This window comes from Pituophis catenifer, unplaced genomic scaffold, assembly GCF_029215685.1.
Source record: "Pituophis catenifer annectens isolate HBS135680 unplaced genomic scaffold, rPitCat1.0.hap2 SCAF_2, whole genome shotgun sequence".
Taxonomy (NCBI): Eukaryota; Metazoa; Chordata; class Lepidosauria; order Squamata; family Colubridae; genus Pituophis; species Pituophis catenifer.
Window position 1 is genome coordinate 140,909,082 of NW_027256882.1, and position 22,993 is coordinate 140,932,074.

A 22,993-nucleotide genomic window follows, 5' to 3' on the forward strand; every position below is an offset into this window, starting at 1 on the left:
TCCACTACCAGTTCTCCAGAACCTATCAGAACCTGTTGGATTTCACTCCTGCCTCAGGTGCTTTGGAAAATAAGTTGACCTTTTCCTCTCTGTGGCAGCTCCTCAAACATTGGAAGACTGCTATCGTCACCCGTGGGGGCCTTCCCTTTATTAGACTACAGTAGACATACTCAGTTCCTGCAATTGTTAATCATTTTATCCTGCTTCAGAGTTACTACTGTTGAGTCAGGTACCACCTATTCTATACCTGTGCATCTGTTTTTTCTTGCCTAAGTGTAACATCTTACTTTTCTCATCACTGAATTTCATTTTATTAGATAGGGCTCTGTCAAGATCCTTCTGAATCTTGAGCCTATCTTCTAAAGTGTTGGCTATTCCCCCCCCCCCCAAGCTTGGTGTCATCTGCAAATTTGATGAGTTCCCTTTTTATCTCCTCATCCAAATTGTTTATGAAGATGCTCAAGAGTATTGGGACTAAGAGAGAATCTTGGGGTATCCCACTGCATGCTTCCCTCCATGTTGATGTTGTTCCATTGAAGGCTACACATTGTGTGCGGTTGGTCAGAGAAGGTTAAGCTGTCTATCCCACTTTTTTTTTAAACCAAGAAGTAGACTGTGATTTATTTTGCAAAATGCCTTACTGAAGTCCAAGTATACAATGTCCACATCATTTTGCTGGTCCACTAATTTAGCCACTTTGTCAAAGAATTCAGTAAGGTTTGTCTGGAATTTCCAGTAATAGCTTTACTTGTTTCAAGGTGTTTGCAGATCCATTGCTTATTTTTTTCAGAATTTGATGCGAGACTGATTGGACTGATTAGTTTCCTGGATATTTTTTCCCCTTTTTGGAAGATTAAAATCACATCAGCTCTTTTCCAGTCCTCTGTTAGTTCCCAGGATCTTTGAAAGATATGGTTCAGTAGTTCCAACATCACATCTGCCAGCTCCTTCAGAATTCTGGGATATAATCCACCTGATCCTGGTGATTTGAACTCATCTAGAATGAATAGATGTTGTCTTACTCCTCCTAGGAGAACCACTGTTTTTGAGCAAAAACCCAAACCAACCCATTTTCAAAATGCTCAATACAACCATTTCAGCTTCATGCATTCTTGCCTAGTTGCTCTATGTTCCTATTGGGATGTTACTCATTCAGGACAATTCAATTCATATCCCTAGTACATGAGCACATATAAGTGAAACATGTACACATGTAGCCTTTTGAGTAGGTAAACTTGTAGCCAGGGGATTGCTCACCCATGAAACTATTTTTGTGTAAAGAATATTCTAAAACCTGCCTGTGGATCAGCTTCCAGCTTTGGGATTGATTGGCATTTATATCCATTGTATCCATTTATAGGCATTATGTAAGGCAATCTACTGTAAGGCAGGCTTCAGTTCTATTCCTTTATAAGATGCTTTTAAAACGGAAAGAATTGAACATATAACATATCTAATACAAACTGCAGACATTGCAAAATAGATGGAAAAAGGGCCCGAACAATTTGCTTGTCTATTTCAGGTGCCTTCTTATAAACAGAACATACACTTTTTAGTCCAAGGATTTTTAAATCACTGAAAATTAATAAATATTGTAAATGTAGGACCTTGCCAACTTACAACCTGAACAGTTTTCAGTAAATTTATAATTTAGATAAGGGCTAAGGTCTACAATATTTCAGCTGTTCTGGATTAAATTCCCATACTTTCCAGCTAGCCAGGAATTAGGAAAATTGAAGTCCAAAATATTTGGAATCAAATTGGGGACAGATGAAATTCCCAGCTAATTCAACAGAGGATGGTCAACCTCATTTCATTCCCTCTACTTATAAATGAGTTTGTAAACTGGTTTGCATCCAAACGCTGAGAGATTGAGGCTAAAAAGCAAAAACAAAAAACAACCCCCCACACACAACCCCCACCTTTTTTGTTATGAAGAGTTATGAAAATTTGCAGAAAAATGTTGCTTTAGATGAAAAATATTTTTATGGTAAAGCTTCAATAGGGATAACTAAGACTGTTTCCTTCCAAGGAAAGAAATGCTGTTTGGGGAGAAACATTCACTAATTCATACCATATTCATTTATTCAGAATAACCAACATGCTCTATTTTGTCATTCATCTTTACTGCAGATTAAAATATTTGAGCCAGCGCTGTCCGGAGATGACGTCCAGTATGACGTCACAGAGAACTTTATCCTCCCACTGAAGTGATACCTATTTATCTACTCGCATGCTTTCGAAATGCTAGGTTGGTAGGCGCTGGGGTGAAAATGGGAGCTCACCCTGTCGCATGTAGCTCGGGTCTCAAACCTGGGCTGTGGGCTTTCCAGCAGACAAGTCCAGCATTTTAACCACTGAGCCATCACACTGCCCTAAAAGAGGCAAGGATGATTAAAATTTAATGATAGAAATTAAAAGGCAGTGGGACTTACCCAGGGGTGAAATGCTCCCGGATTGGACTGGACTGCCCGATCCGGTAGCGATTTTTCCCCTGTGGTTCGGCGATCCAGTAGCAATCACTGCCTGGGTGTCATTACTTCCTGGTTTTAACCAGGAAGTAATGGTTTTTAACCAGGAAGTAATGTTTTGCGCATGTACAGGTGTGCACATGCATGTGACGCACACGCGTGTAAGCAAAGTGTGTATGTGAGGTGCGTGCACTTCCAAACCGGTAAGGAAGGTAAGTAGATTTCACCCCTGGACTTATCCTATTAGCTGTTTGCTCCTCTGTAAGCCCCACAAGAGGCCGCAGAGCCATTTTTTCACACCTTTTCAGAAGGCCAGGAAAATAGGGGTCCACCTCAATTGGGGGGGGGTGTCAATGTTCCACAGGGTGGGCTCTATTCCTGGACCCCAGCAGTCAGAGTTCTTTAGCTGCCAGGTCTGCAAATACTTCCCCTAAATGAACAGGTGAGGGCTGATGTAATGGAGAGAAGATGGTTCTGTAGGTAACCTGGCTCTATGCCAACATAAGGTTTTAAAGGTCATAACTAATATCTTATATCCCTCTGCTCCCAACAGTTCATTAGCATCAGTGCTTGCTTTTATAGAGCTGCATGCAGAGGTTTAGGCATTTCTGGTCTGATTTGTATGTTTCACTGAATCCCTTTGTGAAGAGATCTCTATTCAAAGAGGATTTGTTGGAGCGTACAATTTTTGCACAAGCTGTACACTCAGCTCTTACCGGACTGTTTTTACAAGTTCTGCAACACTGATATTTCACTCCCACCTCTATTAGTATTATTTATATTCACAAGTACTCTTTAATTTGCTATTATATTATCAGAAACATTTACAGTGCAATATTATGCTTGATTAATATGCCCCTTCAAGTGCAAAGAGGTTCCACCCTTTCAGAAAGTTTAAGGTAAATAAACAATGTCCCAAAGTATTATTATCTTTATCAGAATTCAGTTTCAAATTAATTTTTAATAATTTACATAGAATTCAGACACCAAAACTGCCATGAAATGGCAAATGAACACAGCAATTTAAGCACTTCAACCTGCGTAGAGTTTCAGACATTTTAAACCACTGATTTCATGCATGCTTGCTTTTGCACAAGTCTGGGATGTAAATGATATAAACATTTCAAATTTCAACTCTCTACATTTATCTTTCCCTGAGGATTTTCTCTGGATGAGGGGTTTCTCTAGCCTGGGTTATGGTATATTATGATATTATGTGGATTATGTAATAATAATAATAATAATAATAATAATAATAATAATAATAATAATAATAATATATTCAAGGTTGACTATTATTATTCAAGGTTGACTCAGCCTTCCATCCTTCCGAGGTGGGTAAAATGAGGACCCAGATTGTTGGGGGCAATATGCTGACTCTGTAAACTGCTTAGAGAGGGCTGTAAAGCATCGTGAAGCAGTATATAAGTCTAAGTGCTATTGCTATTGCTATAAGATGCCTGTTGGTGTTGTGAAGCTGAGTTCATGAATATATAAGTGCCTTTGGAATAAGAACAAGCCCTTTTGTACTATACTAGAAAGGGTTTTTCTACAACTTTTTACTTTTAAGTGACCTGAGGTAAATCCACCATTGAAAAGAATAGAAGATAAAACAAAAATGCCTTATTACTAGCAACTAATGTGTAGATAGTAAAAGCCTCAAAATAGATAATACTATTGATTAAAGAATTATCCCAGAAAATATGTTTGCTATAAACAAGATGGTTATAATTACATACATCCATTTTTAAACAGAGACTTTACAGAAGAAGACATCAAGCGTATTGTGTTTTCTCTTGATTTGCCTGAGGATAAAACCTGGCAAGTTTTAAAATCTTTACAATTTTCCTATTTTTTTTTAAAAAAAAAACTATTGCAGCTAATTTAACAGTGTAACTTTATACTTTCTAGTTTTCTTGGGAGAAGTGCAGAAGCTTCTGAAAAAAAACTTGGTTGCTTAGGAAGACAGAGGAAATGCAGGAGGGTGAATGTCATTGTTAATTACTTAGCGGGATTATACGGGGAAAGCTATTTAGTTTGTGACTCCTGTTCAACTATCCTTGATGCCTCAACCAATAAAAATGATTCATGCCTGCCAGCTTTCCTTTTATTTTTTAATGGTTTCCCTGTTTCAGATGGGCTGTACTTTCTAAACGCTGATGTGCATTTCTCCAGTTGAACTGCACAGAAGAGTACTCAGCTATGGCTATGTTTATCTCCTGCTCATTAAACATTGATGCCAGCTTTGAATTACATTCCCTACGTGGAACATTTTTTTAAGGCTTCCGCGTGGAAGTATGTTGTAGGAGATTACAGACCATTATAGAAAGCATCCCTGGCATCTCTCTACTCTTCCACAAAAAAACCCAAGCAATATTGACTTGGAGACGCAACAGGGCATGGCCTATCCATTTGGTTAATGCATCTCACATGCTGGCAATAACATATAACATCCCACATGCGCAGTGACATGTAACAAAAAATTCATGGTCAATCATAGGATACTTACTGAGGCAATTTTTAACCAGGGGAGTAAATTCTGTTCTTCCAACCCCCTGGGGAAAAAATTAGTTGGCTCTCTTTTTTACTATAATTACTTTATATTTTAAAGTAATTTCATCCCAGAAACATGTAATCTGAAATCATAAGGAAACAGATAGGCCCTCCAAAACAAAGCCCAAAGAGCCAACAAAAGTTACTTTTTAATTAGACAAAAAAATTAAAAAAAACTTGGAAATAATCATATTAAATGTAATTAATGCAATCTAAAGCAGGGGTCCCCAACCCCCGGGCTGCAGCCCACTATCAGGCCGTGGCCTATTTGGAACTGGGGTACGTGAGCGGTGGGCTGGCGAGTGGTAGGCCGGCACACCAGGGGTCAAATGCTCCCGGTTCGGACCAGATCACCCGATCCGGTAGCGATGGAAGCGGGTGGTTCGGAGAACCGGTAGCAAAAATCCCTGCCCCACTCCCCATGCCCAGCTGAGCTGCATGATCATCAGAGGCTTTTTTTTTTTAAAGCATTTTTTCTACAACCTCTTTGGCAGAAAAAATGCTTTTAAAAGTAAAAAAAAAAAAAGCCTCTGCTGATCCCGCGGCTCAGCTGGGATCGTCAGAGGCTTTTAAAAGAAAAAAAGCCTCTGCTGATCAGGCAACTCAACTGGGATCGTCAGAGCCTTTTAAAAGCATTTTTTACAACCTCTTCGCCGAAAAGGAAAAATGGTTTTAAAAGTTTAAAAAAAAAGTTGGCCACACCCACCCAGTCACATTACCCCACCAAGCCACGCCCACAGAATCAGTAGTAACAAATTTTAGATTTCACCACTGCAGCACACATGCACATGCGCACATGCATGTGCATGGTCCCACCACCCATGCAAGTTGAGCCATCTATGCATGCATGTGTGCATGGCGGCCCACTGCTCATGCAGCCCAATTCCCCTTTCTACCCCACCTCCTGCTGATCTAAAGCATCTTTAATCAACTTTAGTTTTTGTTCTTACACTGATCACATCCAGAGTGTGGTTTTTTTAAACCAAAACATACACTGTTCTATTACATTATTGCAAGTTACAAGTTATTCCATTTTCAATATGCATTCAAAATTACAGCCAAATAAAACCAGAGGTATAAATTAAAGACAGGATTGTATACACAGTATTGTAACTATTTTGAGGTCACTGCATTTGTTACCAGTTGGCTTCCTGACACAATTTATAAATCCCACTACAGTGTAGTGGGAACTTAAGTGAGCGACTCTTAATCAAGTAGGTTTCTGTCTATTCAACTAATTGTCTAGAAAGAACCTGTTCAGAATCCCTCCTCCAGGTGAGATGCAAGCAGTTTGGGTGCTTGGGTGACATCTTGTAAGGGTGACATCTTGCAAATCTGAAAGTATATTTCTCCCCGTTTCCTTTGCAGCCTAAAAAACCGGGGAGTTCTCTTGTCCCACCCACATTCTGAGCCTCTTGCTCCATCCACATTCCTGCTGTGGATTCAGTTGCTTTTTATCTAACCCTATGCTCTGTCTGTCAAGATCAGGGGTGTCAAACTGGTGGCCCACGGGCTGGATGCGTCACACACAGGCCACGCCCACCCAAGCTCTGCAAAGGCAAAAAACATCATGATATGTGACACAATCGGGTTTGATACCCTTGGTCAAGATCATTCCCACATATCATTACAGGGCCCTCCTGGAAAGAGCTAACTTGCAGATTTACCTGAAAGTTTGGTGTGAGGAAAACGCTGGACATCTGTTGATTCTGCTCCAAATTGGACTCTAGCCTCGGAGCAGGTCCTCAATGGTGGCTAGAGTTCAGTGTGGCTTGGTTATCTAGGACTGTGATGGCCTGGTTTGTACCAGGCCTTGTCGCCTGGTACAAGCAGGCTTGCCTGTTTGTCTTCCAGGTTTCTGGCGCATATCCGCGCGGGGCGATCAGCTGCTCTTCGCACACACGGCAGTGCCGAAAACTGGTTTGCACAAGTGCGCTGGCCAGTTGATTGTCGGGTGTACATGCACGCTAGAACCCGGAAGTTTGGCTTTTTCGGAGTGCGGTCCTGACAAGTGTGCGTGCGTACATGATGTTTCCGCGTGACCTTTTCGGCACTTGGTGCTGAAAAGATTCTCTATCACTGATCTAGGAGAAGCTTGATCCTGATGATACAAGACAGGGTACTTGTAACCAGGGTGGATAAAAATCAATGATTTTTTTTTTAAAAATCAAAAAAATTGGATTTGATTTAAATTGGATTTTTTTGATTTAAATCGGATTTTTTTGATTTTTATTGAATTTATTTTAATAAAAAACTTTTGGGGTAAAAATCTATCGTAAGAGAGTTTTCTATTTAAGATCCATAAATAATTTAGTTTATTCAGCATGAAATGGAGCTTAGTTATGTAGCATGAGGCTGTATATTCTGCAACACTGGGACTATCGGTGAGTCAACAGTGGGTCAAAGGAGTAGCAGAGATGACAGTTGCTCTTTAAAAATTATGATTTAAATCGAGTTGATTTAAATCAAGCATTTTTACTAGTGATTTAAATCATGATTTAAATCAAATCCACCCTGCTTGTAACTAATGCACAGCTTGCTTATTTGTGCATTAGATCCATGCCCCTCATGGTTAGCTAATGGTGGTGAATTCTTCTTTGAGATGGGGATAGTTCCACCATCTTTTAAAGAGGCAACAGCTCACCACTCAACAGCCCATTGCCCAACTGTATTGGATAATTTTCATTTGGTCTCCAACCTTCCCTTTTAAGGGAAGATGGTTATATGATAGCTGGTAGATTATGTAGACTTGCAAGATTTATATCAGCTCTCCCTGATAAATCAGTCAGAAAACACAACTAGATGAACTAACTCTACTTTATTGTAGAAATACATTAACAGAGTTAATGTATTTTGAAAGTACAAACTTCCCACCACACTCCTGTTTTATCCACTTAGGCAGGTCCTTCCTGTTTCTTTCTCTGACTCTTAAGTCAGCCTTATAGTCTGTTTCTTAGGCAACATTTCTTCCCTTTGTCCCCCAAGGTCATCCACACATTACATGTAGAAAGGCAAGTCTGAATCATATACTTGGACTGCAAAAATCCAGATGACCACTAGATAGCAGCAAAATATTAATATGTCTATATTTTTTTGCTGCCATCTAATGATTATCTGGATATCTGTAACCTAGATATAACAACCGTTTCCTCAATTTTAAGTAGGTTAAGGAGTAAACATGAACAAAAAAAAACCCCTTGTGATTCTCATCTCCATAGAGTAAATAAATAAACATTAACAATCAACGACCAACTCAAAAACAAAAGGAAAACAAATTGTGATAACATGTTATAAAGCAACGTATCATTTAAAATCTAACGTATCAAGTCAATAGAACTGAAGTAACTTTAAGAGAGGATTCATGCCAAATACAAGTTTCAGTTTGATCATATATCAAGATTCCCCACTGATGTTTCCAAGCACATGGCAAGCAGAAAGTAAGACAGAGTTAAGTATATGGCATAATATGTATAACTTCATTCAGACTGTTTTTGCTATTCACTTAAAAGTCAAAGAACCAGATTTCCAGCTATTGGTATTCAACTCCTTACATTAAGCAGCTGCAATCAAGACACCCTAGGGAACTTAAAAGTACTTAGGTATTTTATTTCTCTGCTTCCTCCCCATCTTACTTGTTCAAAGTTCATACAATTTATCTGATTCCATGGAGATGGTTTTGCAAAGTTTTTAATCAGCCCGAAGGTCTGGAAATCACGTGCCTCTGTTCTGGGGAAGGAAGCAAGTCATGGGAAGAGCATGCTGGTTTAATCATTATGTTTATTCCTAAATACAGATAGTTCTATTCAGCAAAGAGAATTAGAGGGGGTGGGGGTGGGGAACCCTCCTTCACCTTGGGAGGCTCAGATGACTCTCAAACAATTAAGAACTAAAATCTTTGTAAGCCTTGGTTGGAACAAGTAACTGAATGATCTAATTGAGAACAGTGTTTATAGAAGAGCAACCAGCAGAATTCAATGGAAACTCATCAGAAAACACATGGAAAGGAAATATACGAAGCACATATGTGCTTGTTGCTAAGGTTAGCCAGATGGTGAAACAGAATGCCTATTTCTAATATTGCAAGTTCTTAAACAGAATAAAAACCAAAACATTAGCAATAAAAGCCAGAAGTAACTTGACTGGCCTGGTTTACTTACTGTGCTCAGCTACCCCATAGTTTGTTTGATTTTGATTTAAGATGTTATCGGGTTCATGTTTTCACACAACACTTTGTTTACAGGCTTTATCTGCTGATCCAATAAGAATTAACCCTGAGCGGTTAATATATAAATTTGGGCACTGTGATTACTCAGTAAACATAATCAGAATAACCATGGCAATGTATGAAGCCAGCTACTGTTTGAAAGTCTCAAATAGCAAGATACATTTAGGGCATATCTATTATCAGTTTTTATGCAAAAATGTGATAAACAGTTGAAACACCAAATCTGCTTGGAACAGGGCAGCATAGAAATGAAGTAATTAAAAAAAAATTAATGATGAAAGAAAAGGGTCTTTATTTTCTCTAATACGTCTCTTCTTAAGGTTGCATATGCACGGTTTAAAAAGTGGTTATTTCTTATTGGTGATGTGGAGGAAATGTCAGACAGAACATCAAAAATTCAGCTTTCCATGAAAGTGGACAATTCTTGCCACTTTATGTAATTTCACAAAAGACCTACCGACCTTCCCCAACTTGAAGCTTTCCCAATGTTTGACTACAACTCCCATCAACCCTAGCCAGGCCTAGCCATTTTGCTACTTAAGAGATGACAGCTGTTAAGTAACTAAACATATCCAGAAGACATTCTTTCTTTCCATGGATTGCCACTACTTGCAAACTGCATCACTCTTCCATGATTCTTTCATCCTGGGTTTCTGTATTCTGCTTTATTGTCAAGTATAATGCCACTCCAGACAAGAAATCGCACAGGGGAGGAATACAAACAAGGTTAATAATAATAAAAAAAGGAACAGAAACACTCATTAAGTTCAGTGAGCAGTAACAAATGAACTTCCTGTGGCTGTCTTTTGTCATTTGTTTGCTTTCATCAAGAAAGTTGCAAAAGTAGTTTAGCAGAACCAGGTTGATTAGGGGCTGAGGGGGAGAAGACATACAATTGTCTTATTTCTGTCTGGACTTTGTTCAATTCTTCCTAATCATTAGCTTTTGCTGTATCCTTTAGATGAACTAAATGCCTTTCGGCAGGTGTCTTTATCAGTGACAAATCTGGAAGGCATAGGTGCACCAATTTATAGGTTGCTGAGTAAAGATAAGATCAGCTGGTCAATGTTTTACGCTTAAACTGGCCCAGTTCAAAGGAAACAGAATGATACTATCAAAAGCACTGGAAGGTGATGTTGTTTGCATATGCCCACATTTGGGCCTTGAACCACAATTTAGAAAGCAACATTTGACCCCCATCTCTATGTAAGTTTAGGATGAGAAATAGTCTTGTTTATAAGATGGTTAAAATATTCCTTGATCTTACAGGGCATGTAATGTAACATTTGAAAATCTTCTTTTCCCTCATATTTCTAAACAGAGCAAAACAGAATTCAGTTGTCCATTTCCAAGTTTAAACTGTTATGGATGTTCAGGTGCTGAAGACGACTAGGTCCTATTTATACGGACAATTCTATGATATATTCCTGGCTTAACTACTTAGCTTTATCAAAGGATTAATGGGATCACTTGCCCATTTTCATATCTTGTTTTAAATTAATCAAGAGGATAAGATTTCCTATCATGTGCAACGTCTATGACTATAACCGTTTCATTCAGAAGGACAGTGAAGACGGTCTCACACAGACAGGAAACGTTTAGAAGATCATATTCAAGTCCAGCAGATGAAGATATAATCTCTCTTTCCTGAGGCTCCCAGTTACCTTCACCTCTAATTCAGAGTCTATATGCAAATGTCATGGGACCCTTGGAAACCAATTATGCCATCCCTTTGGAAGAAAAAGTAAAAACAGATTCCTTAATTGTTTGATTTCCTTTAGCTTCTTGGAATTTGCTACAAGGGAGATGAATATTGGAGCACAATAGACTTCTCATCCTGGCAAATAGTTGGGGAAGAAATGGAGGTAGTGACAAATTTTATTTTCTTGGGCTCCCAGATCACTGCAGATGGAGACTGTAGCCAAGAAATTAAGACACTTGCTCCTGGGGAAGAAAGCTATGGCAAACCTAGACAACATACTAAAAAGCAGAGACGTCACCCTGCCAACAAAAGTGTGTATAGTCAAGGCTATGGTTTTCCCAGTTGCAATGTATGGCTGTGAAAGTTGGACCATAAGAAAGACTGAGTGCCAAAGAATTGACGTCTTTGAACTATGGTACTGGAGAAGACTCCTGCGAATCCCTTGGACTGCAAGACGATCAAACAGGTCAGTCCTAGAGGAGATCAACCCTGATTGCTCTTTAGAAGGCCAGATCCTGAAGATGAAACTCAAATATAATGAGAAGAAAGGACTCACTGGAGAAGAACCTAATGCTGGGAAAGACTGAGGGAAAAAGAAGAAAGGGACAACAGAGAACGAGGTGGATGGATGGAGTCACTGAAGCAGTAGGCGTGAGCTTAAATGGACTCAAGAGGATGGTAGAGGACAGGAAGGCCTGGAGGAACGTTGTCCATGGGGTCGCGATGGGTCGGACACGACTTCGCAACTAACAACAACAAAAAGACTTCTCAGCAATATTAAAGAAAAACCTAGAATTATGTGTGATGCTTTGGGGCACCGACAAATGGGCCTTCTTCTCTGAGTCAGGCATGGAAGTGAAGCCAATGAACCTCTCCTTTATATGGGTGGCAGGGGGAAAAAGAGCAGGTAATCAAGCACTTGGCTAATAGAAAGACAGTGAGGTGAACCATTATTACCATTTCATTTATAGAATTGGGAAGACAGTTTCTTTGAAAGCATTGAGAGGTTGTGGTGAATTGATTATCACCATCAAGACAGAGTATAAATGGATGAGCTCACCTTTCAGTCAGATCCTCAAGATAAACATTATTTCTTGGACCACTTACTTCTTGGTGATCAAAACTTGTGGCTTGTACAATTATCTTTCTGAAAAGCATCCTCACAAAAACATAAAAATAAAAAACTTTAAAACAGGCACAAGCACAAAGAAAAATATTGCTAAGGTATCTATAGCCTATGGAACAAGAACTACTAGAGGCAGAAACCAGATTCAGGGTAGGTAGGGAGCACTTGAGATCGCATTGTTAACATTTGATGGATAATGGAAAAGGCAAGAGGGTTCACAAAAAGAGCATTTACTGCTTCATTTGTTTTTAACTGTGTAGATCACAAGGTATCATTGACAGCTGTTAAAAATAGGATGATACCAAGCGATCACATCAGCCTATTGAACAATGTACAGGCTGATTAGGAAGCAATCAAAGACAATATGGAGCAAATAAATATTCCCAAATTAATGGAGGAGTGCACTGACATTGTTTTATTGCCCCCTTTATAATCTGCATATAAATGAAATGAACGTCACATAAATACTGCAGTACGGGAAATGGAATTTCAAATTATAATTCTAGGAAGAAACTTTAATAGCATCAGATATGCTGGTAATACCACTTTGATGCCTAAGGAGTCTTTTGTTAAAGGAGAAAGAAGAAACTAAAAAAGTCAGTCCTCTTCTGAATATTAAAAGAAGTACATTATTATAAAGCCATGCCCATACAAATAGGCAGAGAAGTAGAATAAGGAACAGATTTTGTCCTTCTCGCTAAAGAGGATGATAACTTTATCCATGAAATAAAAAGGCATCTGCTGCTGGGGAGAAATAGTATGATAGATCTACTCAAAAGATTAAAGTGAGGAGATATGCACTGACAACAAAGCCATGCACTATTAAGACCTTCGTTGAAAGTTGGACCACCAGGAAAGCCAAATGGAAAAAAAATAGTTTTTGAATTATGTGGCTGGAGAAAAAAAGTTAAGAATATCTTAGAATGCAAAGACAAATCATGAAATACTAGATACCAAACAAATAATGAAGCAAAAGCTTAAGTGACTTGGAGACATGAGTCATGAATCACAGGAGAAGAACCTTCAACAAATAGTAACAAGAGTTGGAAGGGAGCTTGGAGGTCATCTAGTCCAACCCCCTGCTCACGCAGGAGACCTACGCTAGGGATTCGAACCGCCGAACTGTCGACCTTTCTGATCGACAAGCTCAGCATCTTAGCCACTGAGCCACCTAGCCAGGCTCAAAACAACCTTCAAAACAACCAACAGAAGGCAAGGAGGTTACATATTCACTAATGATAAAAGCATGGATTTAATGGAACAAATGTTTACTTCTTCATCAGGAACATAGTAAGTTTTTGTTCAGTTGCCAGACCTATATAGGTATTATTTGACTTACAACCGTTCATGAAGCAACAGTTTGAACTATGACATCACTGAAATAAGTGGCTTACAACTGTGGTTTTTGAACTTAAAACTGTTGTAGAATCCCCACAGTCACAACTGTGGTTTGGGCGCTTAGCAACTGACATTTATTTACTGCAAGTGCACATCCTAGGGTCATGTGATGGCCAATTGTGAGCTTTCTAGCTGGCTTCCAACAAGCAATGGAGAAAACTGGACTTGCCTAATTTTTTCATTCCAGAAAAAATAAAAAGTAGAAAAGCTACAGTAATAATACTCAGTATCTTATTTTGCAGTAACTTCAAATCTGTGATAGCTTGGGAAAGTTTCCTTGGACACAGATTTTATATTCTCAGGTTTTTTTTCAATCTTATACACAATCTTATCACAAGAAGAACAGGTGAAAACCCAGTGGGAATTTATAGTATTTAGAATAAAAGACCAATGGGTCTTCCTATGGACCCACTGCTTAATTGAACGCTGTATTCTTGAGAAGAACCAGCCCTCAGGATACCAAGGTTCTTGAGTTACAACTTTTTATAGAGGATACTTTTAAAAGCTGTCACTGAAGGAAGCTTTCAAAGTTTTCCCACACCCTTATTACAGATCAGGCTGAAAAAACTCACCAACACATGAGAGCAGCTACCACAGCAGTCCAGGTGATGCAACAAGAATTGGGCTTCTTAGTCTCCGACTCTTCCTCCTTCTTGCAGCAAGATAGGCAGATGAGATAGATGCCAAGGAAAACAAGGTTGAGACCCAAGAAGAGAACTCCGGTCAGAGCCAAGAGGATCAAGGACTATGAGACAAGAAGGGGAGAATTCTCTTTAAGCCTCTGTTTCTGGCTTTAAAAAAAAAAACCCAAGTAAAACATTTTCCTGCCACCGGTCAAAACATATTATATATTTGATGCTGGAACCAGAGCTACTAGCCCTAATGCTAATCTCTAGCTTTGGTCTTACCATAATTTCAGAACTAAAGACTTGCTTTTTATCATCACTTGACTCTTGTAAACAAACAGTCAAAGAATGGATAGAAAGATTCAGCAAGTGGACTTCTTAGACACCACATATAAAGTTAGTTTAAAACTAGCCTTTCTAAAATGAAATTCACTTCAAATTTGTCTTGCTTAAACTACTGGAAAGCAAAGGAACAGAAAAGAGATCAAATGTGTTAAGATCTATTTTCATCCACATGCCAACCTGTATAGTTTAAATTTGGCAATCACCAACTAAATTGTTAAATTCTGCTATGGCATCCACTTAAATAGCTATTTATTTACTACATCAAATATATACTTTTCCAGTAGTTAAATAAACATGGCAAATTAAATTTAATGGAACTTAAATAAGAATCCCTTAAATAAGAGTCGGGAGGTTAAAAATGATCCTATTTTATTTTACTTTATTTATTTTACTATTTTATTTTATTTTATTTTATTTATTTCTACCCTGCCTTTCTTATTTTTACAAATAACTCAAGGTGGGGAACATATCCAGCACATTTTTCTCCTCACCTCCTCCCTATTTTCCTCATAATAACCACCCAGTTAGGTGGGTTGAGCCCAGAGAAAATGATTGCCCAAAGTCACCCAGCTGGCTTTCAGGGTTAAGGCATGACTAGAACTCATGGTCTTCATAAAAGATGTTCATATTGCAGACCTTAAGGCTCATTACATTTGAAAATATGCATGTGTGATAAACACAAATCACAAATATTAGCAATATTAGCCACTACCAGGTGTATACCAGTGGTGAAATGTAAAATTTGTTACTACCAGTTCTGTGGGTGTGGCTTGGTGGTGGTGGGGTAATGTGACTGGGTGGGCATGGCCAACTTTTTTAAAAAACTTTTTTAAAGGATTTTTTTATAACCTATTCGGGCGAATAGGTTGTAAAAAAATGCTTTTAAAAGAAAAAAAAAAAGGGCTCTGATGATCACAGGTGTGACGCATGATCGTCAGAGCCTTTTTTTTACCTTTTAAAAGCAGGAAGTAACGACACCCGGGCAGGTGGGCGGAGCCTCGCGCCATCATTGCTACCAGTTCTCCGAATCACCTGCCACAATCGCTACCGGATCGCCCGATCTGGTCCGAACCAGGAGCATTTCACCCCTGGTGTATACCCAACTGTATCAGTCATTTGTGACTTGAGTGGTTGAAAGGGGGAAAAAAATTAAGAATCGTCACCTGTTTTCCAAAATCATAAGAACTGGTCTTACTTGCTGGGGATAAGTAATTAAATGACCATTAACAAGCTTTATGTGCCTAAACAGTAGTACCATTCTCCTATAAGAGGTCATTATGCCTCAGGCAACTTTACCATTAATAGCTGCACAAATATAGGCCGATTCAAGGCCTTTTTATGGCTGGCGGTGATGCAACTGCCTATTTGCTGATTTTTAAAAATGTTTTCCAACCCATCATCCATTTAACTCTGTAACACAGAAGTGGTTTTAGTTTTGCACACTACATTTAGAATGCCTGAAGCCAGCCAAATGCTCTACATGAAAGATGGACCTCTCTTACCGTCTGAAACAATTTTTTGGGTTATAAACCATTCTGCATTTGTAGGATTACAAATGGGCCATAATAAACATTAGGAAAAGTGCAGTGCTAAAATGCAAATGAAATCCCCAATTAAGCAGGAAAAAAATAGAATGGCTTCTGATAAATCACATCCTTCTCTCACAAGGCTCTCAAAAAAGAGCCTGGTGGTGCGGCAGACTAAAGCACTGTTATTAACAGTTATTAACATCAGCTGCCTGCAATTACTGCAAGTTCAAATCTCATCAGGCTCAAGGTTGACTCAGCCTTCCATCCTTTCTAAGGTAGGTAAATTGAGGACCCAGTTTGTGGGGGCAATAAGCTGACTTTATATAAAAATATACAAAAGTATGAAGGCTATTGCTTAATGCATTGTGAGACGCCCTGAGTCTCCGGAGAAGGGCGGCATGTAAATCAAATTAAAAACAAAACAAAACAATATGGTGTCTATACTCGGTTATTATCTGTTACGCCAAATCTCTTTCTATCTTTTGTGATTATTAAAATGTTGGTTCTTTATATTTTAGAAGAGTTGGTTCCAGAAAGCAGGACGAGTCATCCCTTTCTTTCAAAGGTAACATTTGATAATACGTCCAAAAGTTTTTCCAAAAGCCTATCCATTCTTGCAGAACCTTTGCTGCCATCCACACTTTTATTGGAAATATATACAAGATATATAAACTCCATTTTGACTCAGTTGATTTACTTTCTCTTGAAGACTTCGAACAAGATACTAAACTGTTTTGCAGAATGTACAGGTAATCCTCGTCTTACAACAGTTCATTTAATGATCATTCAAATTTACAATGGCACTGAAAAAAAGTGACTTATGATCGTTTTTCACACTTATGACCATTGCAGCACCCCCAGCATTATATGATTTACGTTTGGATGCTTGACAACTGACTCACACTTATGATGGCTGCAGTGTCCTGGAGGTCACATGAACACTTTTTGCAACCTTCTGACAAGCAAGGTCAACGGGGAAACCATTAAGATTCGCTGAACAACTGTTACTAACTCAACAACTGCAATGATTCACTTAACAAACGTGACAAGAAAAGTCGTAAAATGGGGCAAAACTCACTTAAAACATTTCTCACTTAGCAACATATTTTGGGCTCAATTATGGTCATAGGTTGAGGACTATCTGTATGCACCTGATAATAGATTGGCCCATCATGCACAACATTTTTTCGGATGGATGATTTCCAGTCCTTTCCTCACCCTTCCACTTTGATCTATATTTTTTCATAGAAGCTGCATTTCCTTACAAATAGTCCTTGACTTACGTATGACCACAATTGAGCCCAACATTTCCATTGCTAAGTAAGACAGTTAAGTGAGTTTTACTGCATTTTATGACCTTTCTTGCCACAGTTGTTAAATGAATCACTCCAGCTGTTAAGTTAGTAACACACTTGTTGACAAAGTAACTAAGTTAATGGCTTCCTCACTAGGTTTGCAAAAGGTGATCACGTGACCCTGGGACATTGCAAACTTCTTAAATATGAGCCAGTTGCCAAGTGTCCAAATTTCGATCACATGACCATGGGGAAGCTGCAATAGTTGTAAAGTGTGAAAAGTGTGGTCATAAGTTCCTTTTTTTCACTGCTATTATAAATTCAGATGGTTGCTAAATGAATGGTTATAAGACAAGGTTTGCCTGTATTTACCTCCCTCCCTCCTTCGTTGCTTTGTTCCTTCCTTCTTCCCTCCCTCCCTCCCTCCCCTTCCCCAATCTGCAATAATTTACAGTGATATTTTACGACATCAAATGAAACAGTATATAATTAACAGAATACATCAAGGCAGAGGATAATATAACAAAACAAATAAATAACAACCAGATTGCCAATATAATCAATTACGACACTGTAACATCAAACTCCAAGAGCCCTGAATAAAACCTTTTATCTTAGCAGCCTTATGGAATGATGCAGTCATTGCCAGATGGATCTCTGGGGGAGTCTGTTCTACATAGTGGTTTAAAAAAAACCCATTGACTGTAATAGACCGTATACTTCCCTTACAAGGGGGACACTGAGCATCCCCAACTAGGATGAGCACACATTTGACACTGCTTACAATTGACAATATGGGAATCATCAGGGCTTGCTGGGAAATATTGCTGATGGGATGCCACAGCTGGCATCAAAGATCAGTGCCAATTATGCATTTAAGTAGAAATGCAGATAGGTTCACACTACTTGTACGTTACAAATGGTTGGTGAATCTTATTTTGCAACAAATAAGAGATCTATAGTATTAGAAGTTACTGGATAGTGTACTTCTCCACTGGATAGTGGAGAAGTACACCTGCCCTCCCTGCCATATGGGTTGCAACTCCCCAGAGCCCAGTAGAGGTAGTCCTCGACTTATGACCACAAGAGCTCAAAATTTCTGTTGCTAAGTGAAACATTTGTTAAATGAGTTTTGCCCCATTTTACGGCCTTTCTTGCCACAGTTAAGTGAATCACTGCAATTGTTAAATTAGTAACACAGATGTTAAGTGGCTTCCCCATTGGTGTTTCTTGTCAAAAGGTCATAAAAGGGTCATAAGAACATGACCACAGGATACTGAAACTGTTGCCAAGCGCCTGTGACCACGGGGTTATGCTGCAATGGTTGTAAGTGTGAAAAATGGTCATAAGTCACTTTTTTCAGTGCTGTTATAACTTCAAATGATCACTAAATGAACTGTTGTAAATTGAGGACTACCTGTAATTAGCTGGCTGAGAATAATGAACTGCTCATTGCCTTCTTTCTTTAATTTATTATTAAATTACTAAGGCTAATGCCCTTCCCTGTGGATATACTTTACGACAGTATCTTGGGCATCTGTGCAGCTTCCTATACACTCTTTCAAATGCTTCCCTGTTCAGGATATTTACATCAAAACTATTTAGGACATTAATAGAATTTATACTATCTTCCTTCCAAAAAAGAGCTTGGAAGACTTTGCTAACAACTTTCCACATACTCACCAGTTAAACTACTGGGCCAGACTTCATTAGTTAATACAAGGAAACTGTGATACTTGCCTTCCAGTGGAAGATTAGAGGTCTCAAAACTTAAACTTTCAGCCTTGTTGCCATGATTTCACTGTCAGAGGGGTGTGCATACGTTATGTATGTGTACCATATATGCATTTACTATTACAACATAGCACACGCTTTCTAAGAAGAGCGCAGGTGAAGTGCAGATTCTTAATCACATGGAGGCCATTTAGGGCAACAACTCATAGTGACTGTAATATCTTCTCAACTTTTTCAAGCCTCTCTTCAGAGATGTGGAGTATTCAGGAGAAAAAAAAAGATTTTCCAAGAGGTTTTTAGGAACATTTTCCAATGGCCTAATTAACCAGAAATTTACTTGGACTGTTGGGGTATATCCCATTAATTTATTTTAAACATAGGCTGTTTTGCCTTTGCATACTTTACAAATTCTAGTTTTCCATCCCTCCTTGCATATTGAAATGTTCCAATCTGATGGGCTCTGTCTTTACTTGTTAGGTTGCTAATTATTTTTTTTAAGCAAAGCAATTTTTGGAAACAAAGATTTTACCGGGAAATCATAAGGGTGGGAAAGTTTTAACTCTATCACATTTTGTTTGCCGTTCTTCCTAAGTGTTCAGAGCCTACCCACTGAATCTGAATTTTTTCTCACTTTTCCTTATGAGAAAACATGTGCATGGCAACTTCATAGGTGTTGCTGTTTTAATCACAGTGCTTTCCATTGCGCATATAAATGTATCCCTGTTGGTTTAGTTTCTGATGACATGTTTGAAAGCAATATGTCACCCAAGAGTCAGATGAATGTTAGAGAAAGTCCATAACAACATGGCACCTCTTGTCTTGGCAACTGGGTACCTATAGTCCTGACAAGTTGGGTTTCGGCTCAGGCCAACAATACCCTTACTTGGAGCCCTTGGACAACTTGCTTGTGCTCAACCCAACCTATCCCCCTCCTCCCAAAGGGTTTTTTTTTTTAAAATAGAAAGAGGGAATGCTATGCAGGCTACTTTCAATTCCTGGAGGAAATCAAATAAAGAAAATATTCATTTCAGATCTAAATGATAGTTCAGCTCCAATTACAAAAATAAACTGAGAAAATAATAGCAATGGCACTTAGACTTATATACCGCTTCATAATGCTTTACTAGCCCTCTCTAAATGGTTTACAGAATCAGCATATTTCCTCAACAATCTGGGTCCTCATTTTACAGTCCTAGGGAGGATGGAAAGCTGAGTTGAGCCGGTGAGAATCGAACTGCTGGCAGTGGGCAGAATTAGCCTGCGATGCTGCATTCTAACTGTTGTGCCACTCTTGCAATGAAGCATGAAGGGCCTTGGAGGGTATAACTTACAAAAAGCCTATTTGTGATAGGCTGTAAATGATCAGTCCCTCCCTACAAGTCTCATAGGACAATATAGAACAGTGGCAGTCTCCATACAAAACATTTCTAACAATATTCCATGGTCACACTCATTGCAAGACAGCAGTAACTAGGCAAATGTGAATGAAGCTGCTGGGAGGTTAGGTCATTCTACAGTACCAACTGTGCACTTGTTCTAATCTCAATGAAGGACACTGGATTTGAACTTTAATGCTATTAAAGTCTGCAATCTGGCTACCTAAAGACCTGCATTCACCTTGCATGAACTTAAGTGGGACTTTTAAGACGTCACAATTTTTCTTTGACATGTTGTTGAAGCAGACCAATTCATCAAATATCAGAGCAAATTTCTCTTTATTTTTCTAGAGTACCATCCTTGGGTAAATTCTGATTTTATTATTTATTATTAATTAGTTATTTGGTTTAAAATGGGATTTTATTGTACATGTTTCTTAACTTGTGTTCGCCGCCCTGAGTCCTTCGGGAGAATGGCGGCATATAAATACATGTAATAAATAAATAAATAAATAAATAAATAAATTAGAGCTCTTCTTTGTCTGCTTAAATGCACTCCAAAAATAATATTTAGGTTTTATTAATGTTTAGAATGGTTTTCAATTAGCCTTCAGCCATTCCACTTTAATATAAGATAAAGGACAGTTCAGTAAAGATGTTAACTCAATGTCCAGCACTGGGCACTCAGTATCAAAATGCTGTACTCAGATGGACCAGATGTTCTTAGCCAAATAAAGAAATACATAACATTTTAGTTGTTCGTTTATTTAAATGTATTGGCCGCTCAACTCAGCTGGACTCTGTAATCTAGTAGCAAAGAGGGATTGTATTAATGGATGCATTAAAACAGTTCTCCCAAGAAAAATAAAAGCTTTCCTTTCTTCCACTGATTGCAGAGGCTTTGGTGCTGCTTTTGGAGCCTGTCAAACAGAGAGCCTTGCATGACACAGGGGCCAAGCTGGAGTCCCCAAGCGAGAGGCAATTTGTTTAAAACTAAATCACAAGGATTGCTTTTGGACACAGAGCAGCTTTTCTGTTGCTGAAACCTAGTTGCTATCAAAAGGCATCTCTGACCCCATTAGGACAGAAGTATGCTTTGTCGGATGGTGTTAAGACTCGAGGTTCCCATTCAGCACCTTCAGATGAATGCTGGAGCAAAGGGAAGAAGGGAAGTGCAGGCACACTGGCATACAAAATCCCTTAAAAGCACAAACATCAGCCAGGATGACAAAGGAAGCCAAAGGAGACCCTACACAATAAAGACATTTGTAAGAGCACGATTGGGTGAGGGAAGAGATATTTTTCATAGAATGTAGCCCCAACATAAAACAACTGCAAGTATTTATTAACCAAAAGCCAGCTTTTTGCGGCAAGAAAAAACTTGTAATTTGACGTGAAAGAAGAACAGAAACTCTCTCTTGCTCAATGCAATATTTTGGGCCTTCGGGGGTGAAAACCTCAAAGTCCCTCACAGGAAATATCAAGAATGTGTAATCTTATGACTGCTTCCTTTTGATCTACATCACCCAATTCAACCCACCTCCCTTTAAAATATTTCAGGCCATCTTCAAAAGAATCCAAGTGGCAGTAAAAAAAAAATCCAGATGGAAGGGTTTTAATCTACACTTGCAAGAACATTTCAAGGGGACAAAGATCTCTTTGTACTTTAGTGATAACTAAATGTACGTAATTTTTTTTTAAAAAAGACCATAGACTAACATAGCATAGTGAAAATGTTTCAATAAAACATATTTTCAAAAAACAGATGATGGGTAGAAATAGAGACATGTATTCATCACCTTTTAAACACTATAATTTGGTAACTAACTGAACATAAATTTTGTCAGCTTCATTCATCAGCTGTCTTTTTTTTTTTTTAATTTGATTTATATGCCACCCTTCTCCGGAGATTCAGGGCGGCTTACAATGCGTTAAGGAATAGCCTTCATACTTTTGTATAGTTATACAAAGTCAGCTTATTGCCCCCACAAACTGGGTCCTCAATTTACCTACGTTAGAAAGGATGGAAGGCTGAGTCAATCTTGAGTCTGGTGAGATTCAAACTTACAGTAATTGCAGACAGCTGGTGTTAATCACAATGCTATCAGTCTGCTGAGCCACCAGGCACCAGGTCTTAATTAGAAAAGTTTGGCAGTGGTATTTTAAAAACTAATAATAACTGAAACGAATCTTCTATGAAACAGAACTTGTTTTTTTTTTCTTTGTAAAGAGACAGTAATCCAAAAACATAGTGATTCCATGGGATTCTGAACAGCTTCTATTCCATTTTAAAACAAAGTACATTTTTAAACCATTGTAATGCAACTATTTATTTACTTTGTCTTCTCCATATCAGACGAACAGGAACCATGTCAGCAGAAAAGAAGAAAGATCCATGAAGGGAGTCCATGTGGGGGATAAGGGCTGGTATAGATGTTGCAATGCCAAGGAAAATCACCGAGATGTGGTATCTGAAATTTCCATGGTCTATTCATGAACACATCTCTCACACTCTGATTACTTAGGGTGCTAATTTGGAATCATTGTTCAGCTCCAGCATCTTTAAAACCAAAAGTAGAACCATCACTTGGAAATTGGGTTTGTATCAAGTCC

General features: G+C 38.6%; 1 protein-coding gene across 1 annotated transcript in view; it reads right to left on the minus strand.

Moving 5' to 3' along the window:
• Nucleotides 1-22,993, minus strand: part of TTYH2 (tweety family member 2) — a 63,501-nt gene that overhangs the window by 31,434 nt on the left and 9,074 nt on the right. Inside the window, exon 2 of the mRNA XM_070934727.1 lies at nt 14,048-14,220. Within this exon, the coding sequence (XP_070790828.1) occupies nt 14,048-14,220 (173 nt within the window). The remainder of the gene's footprint in view (nt 1-14,047; nt 14,221-22,993) is intronic.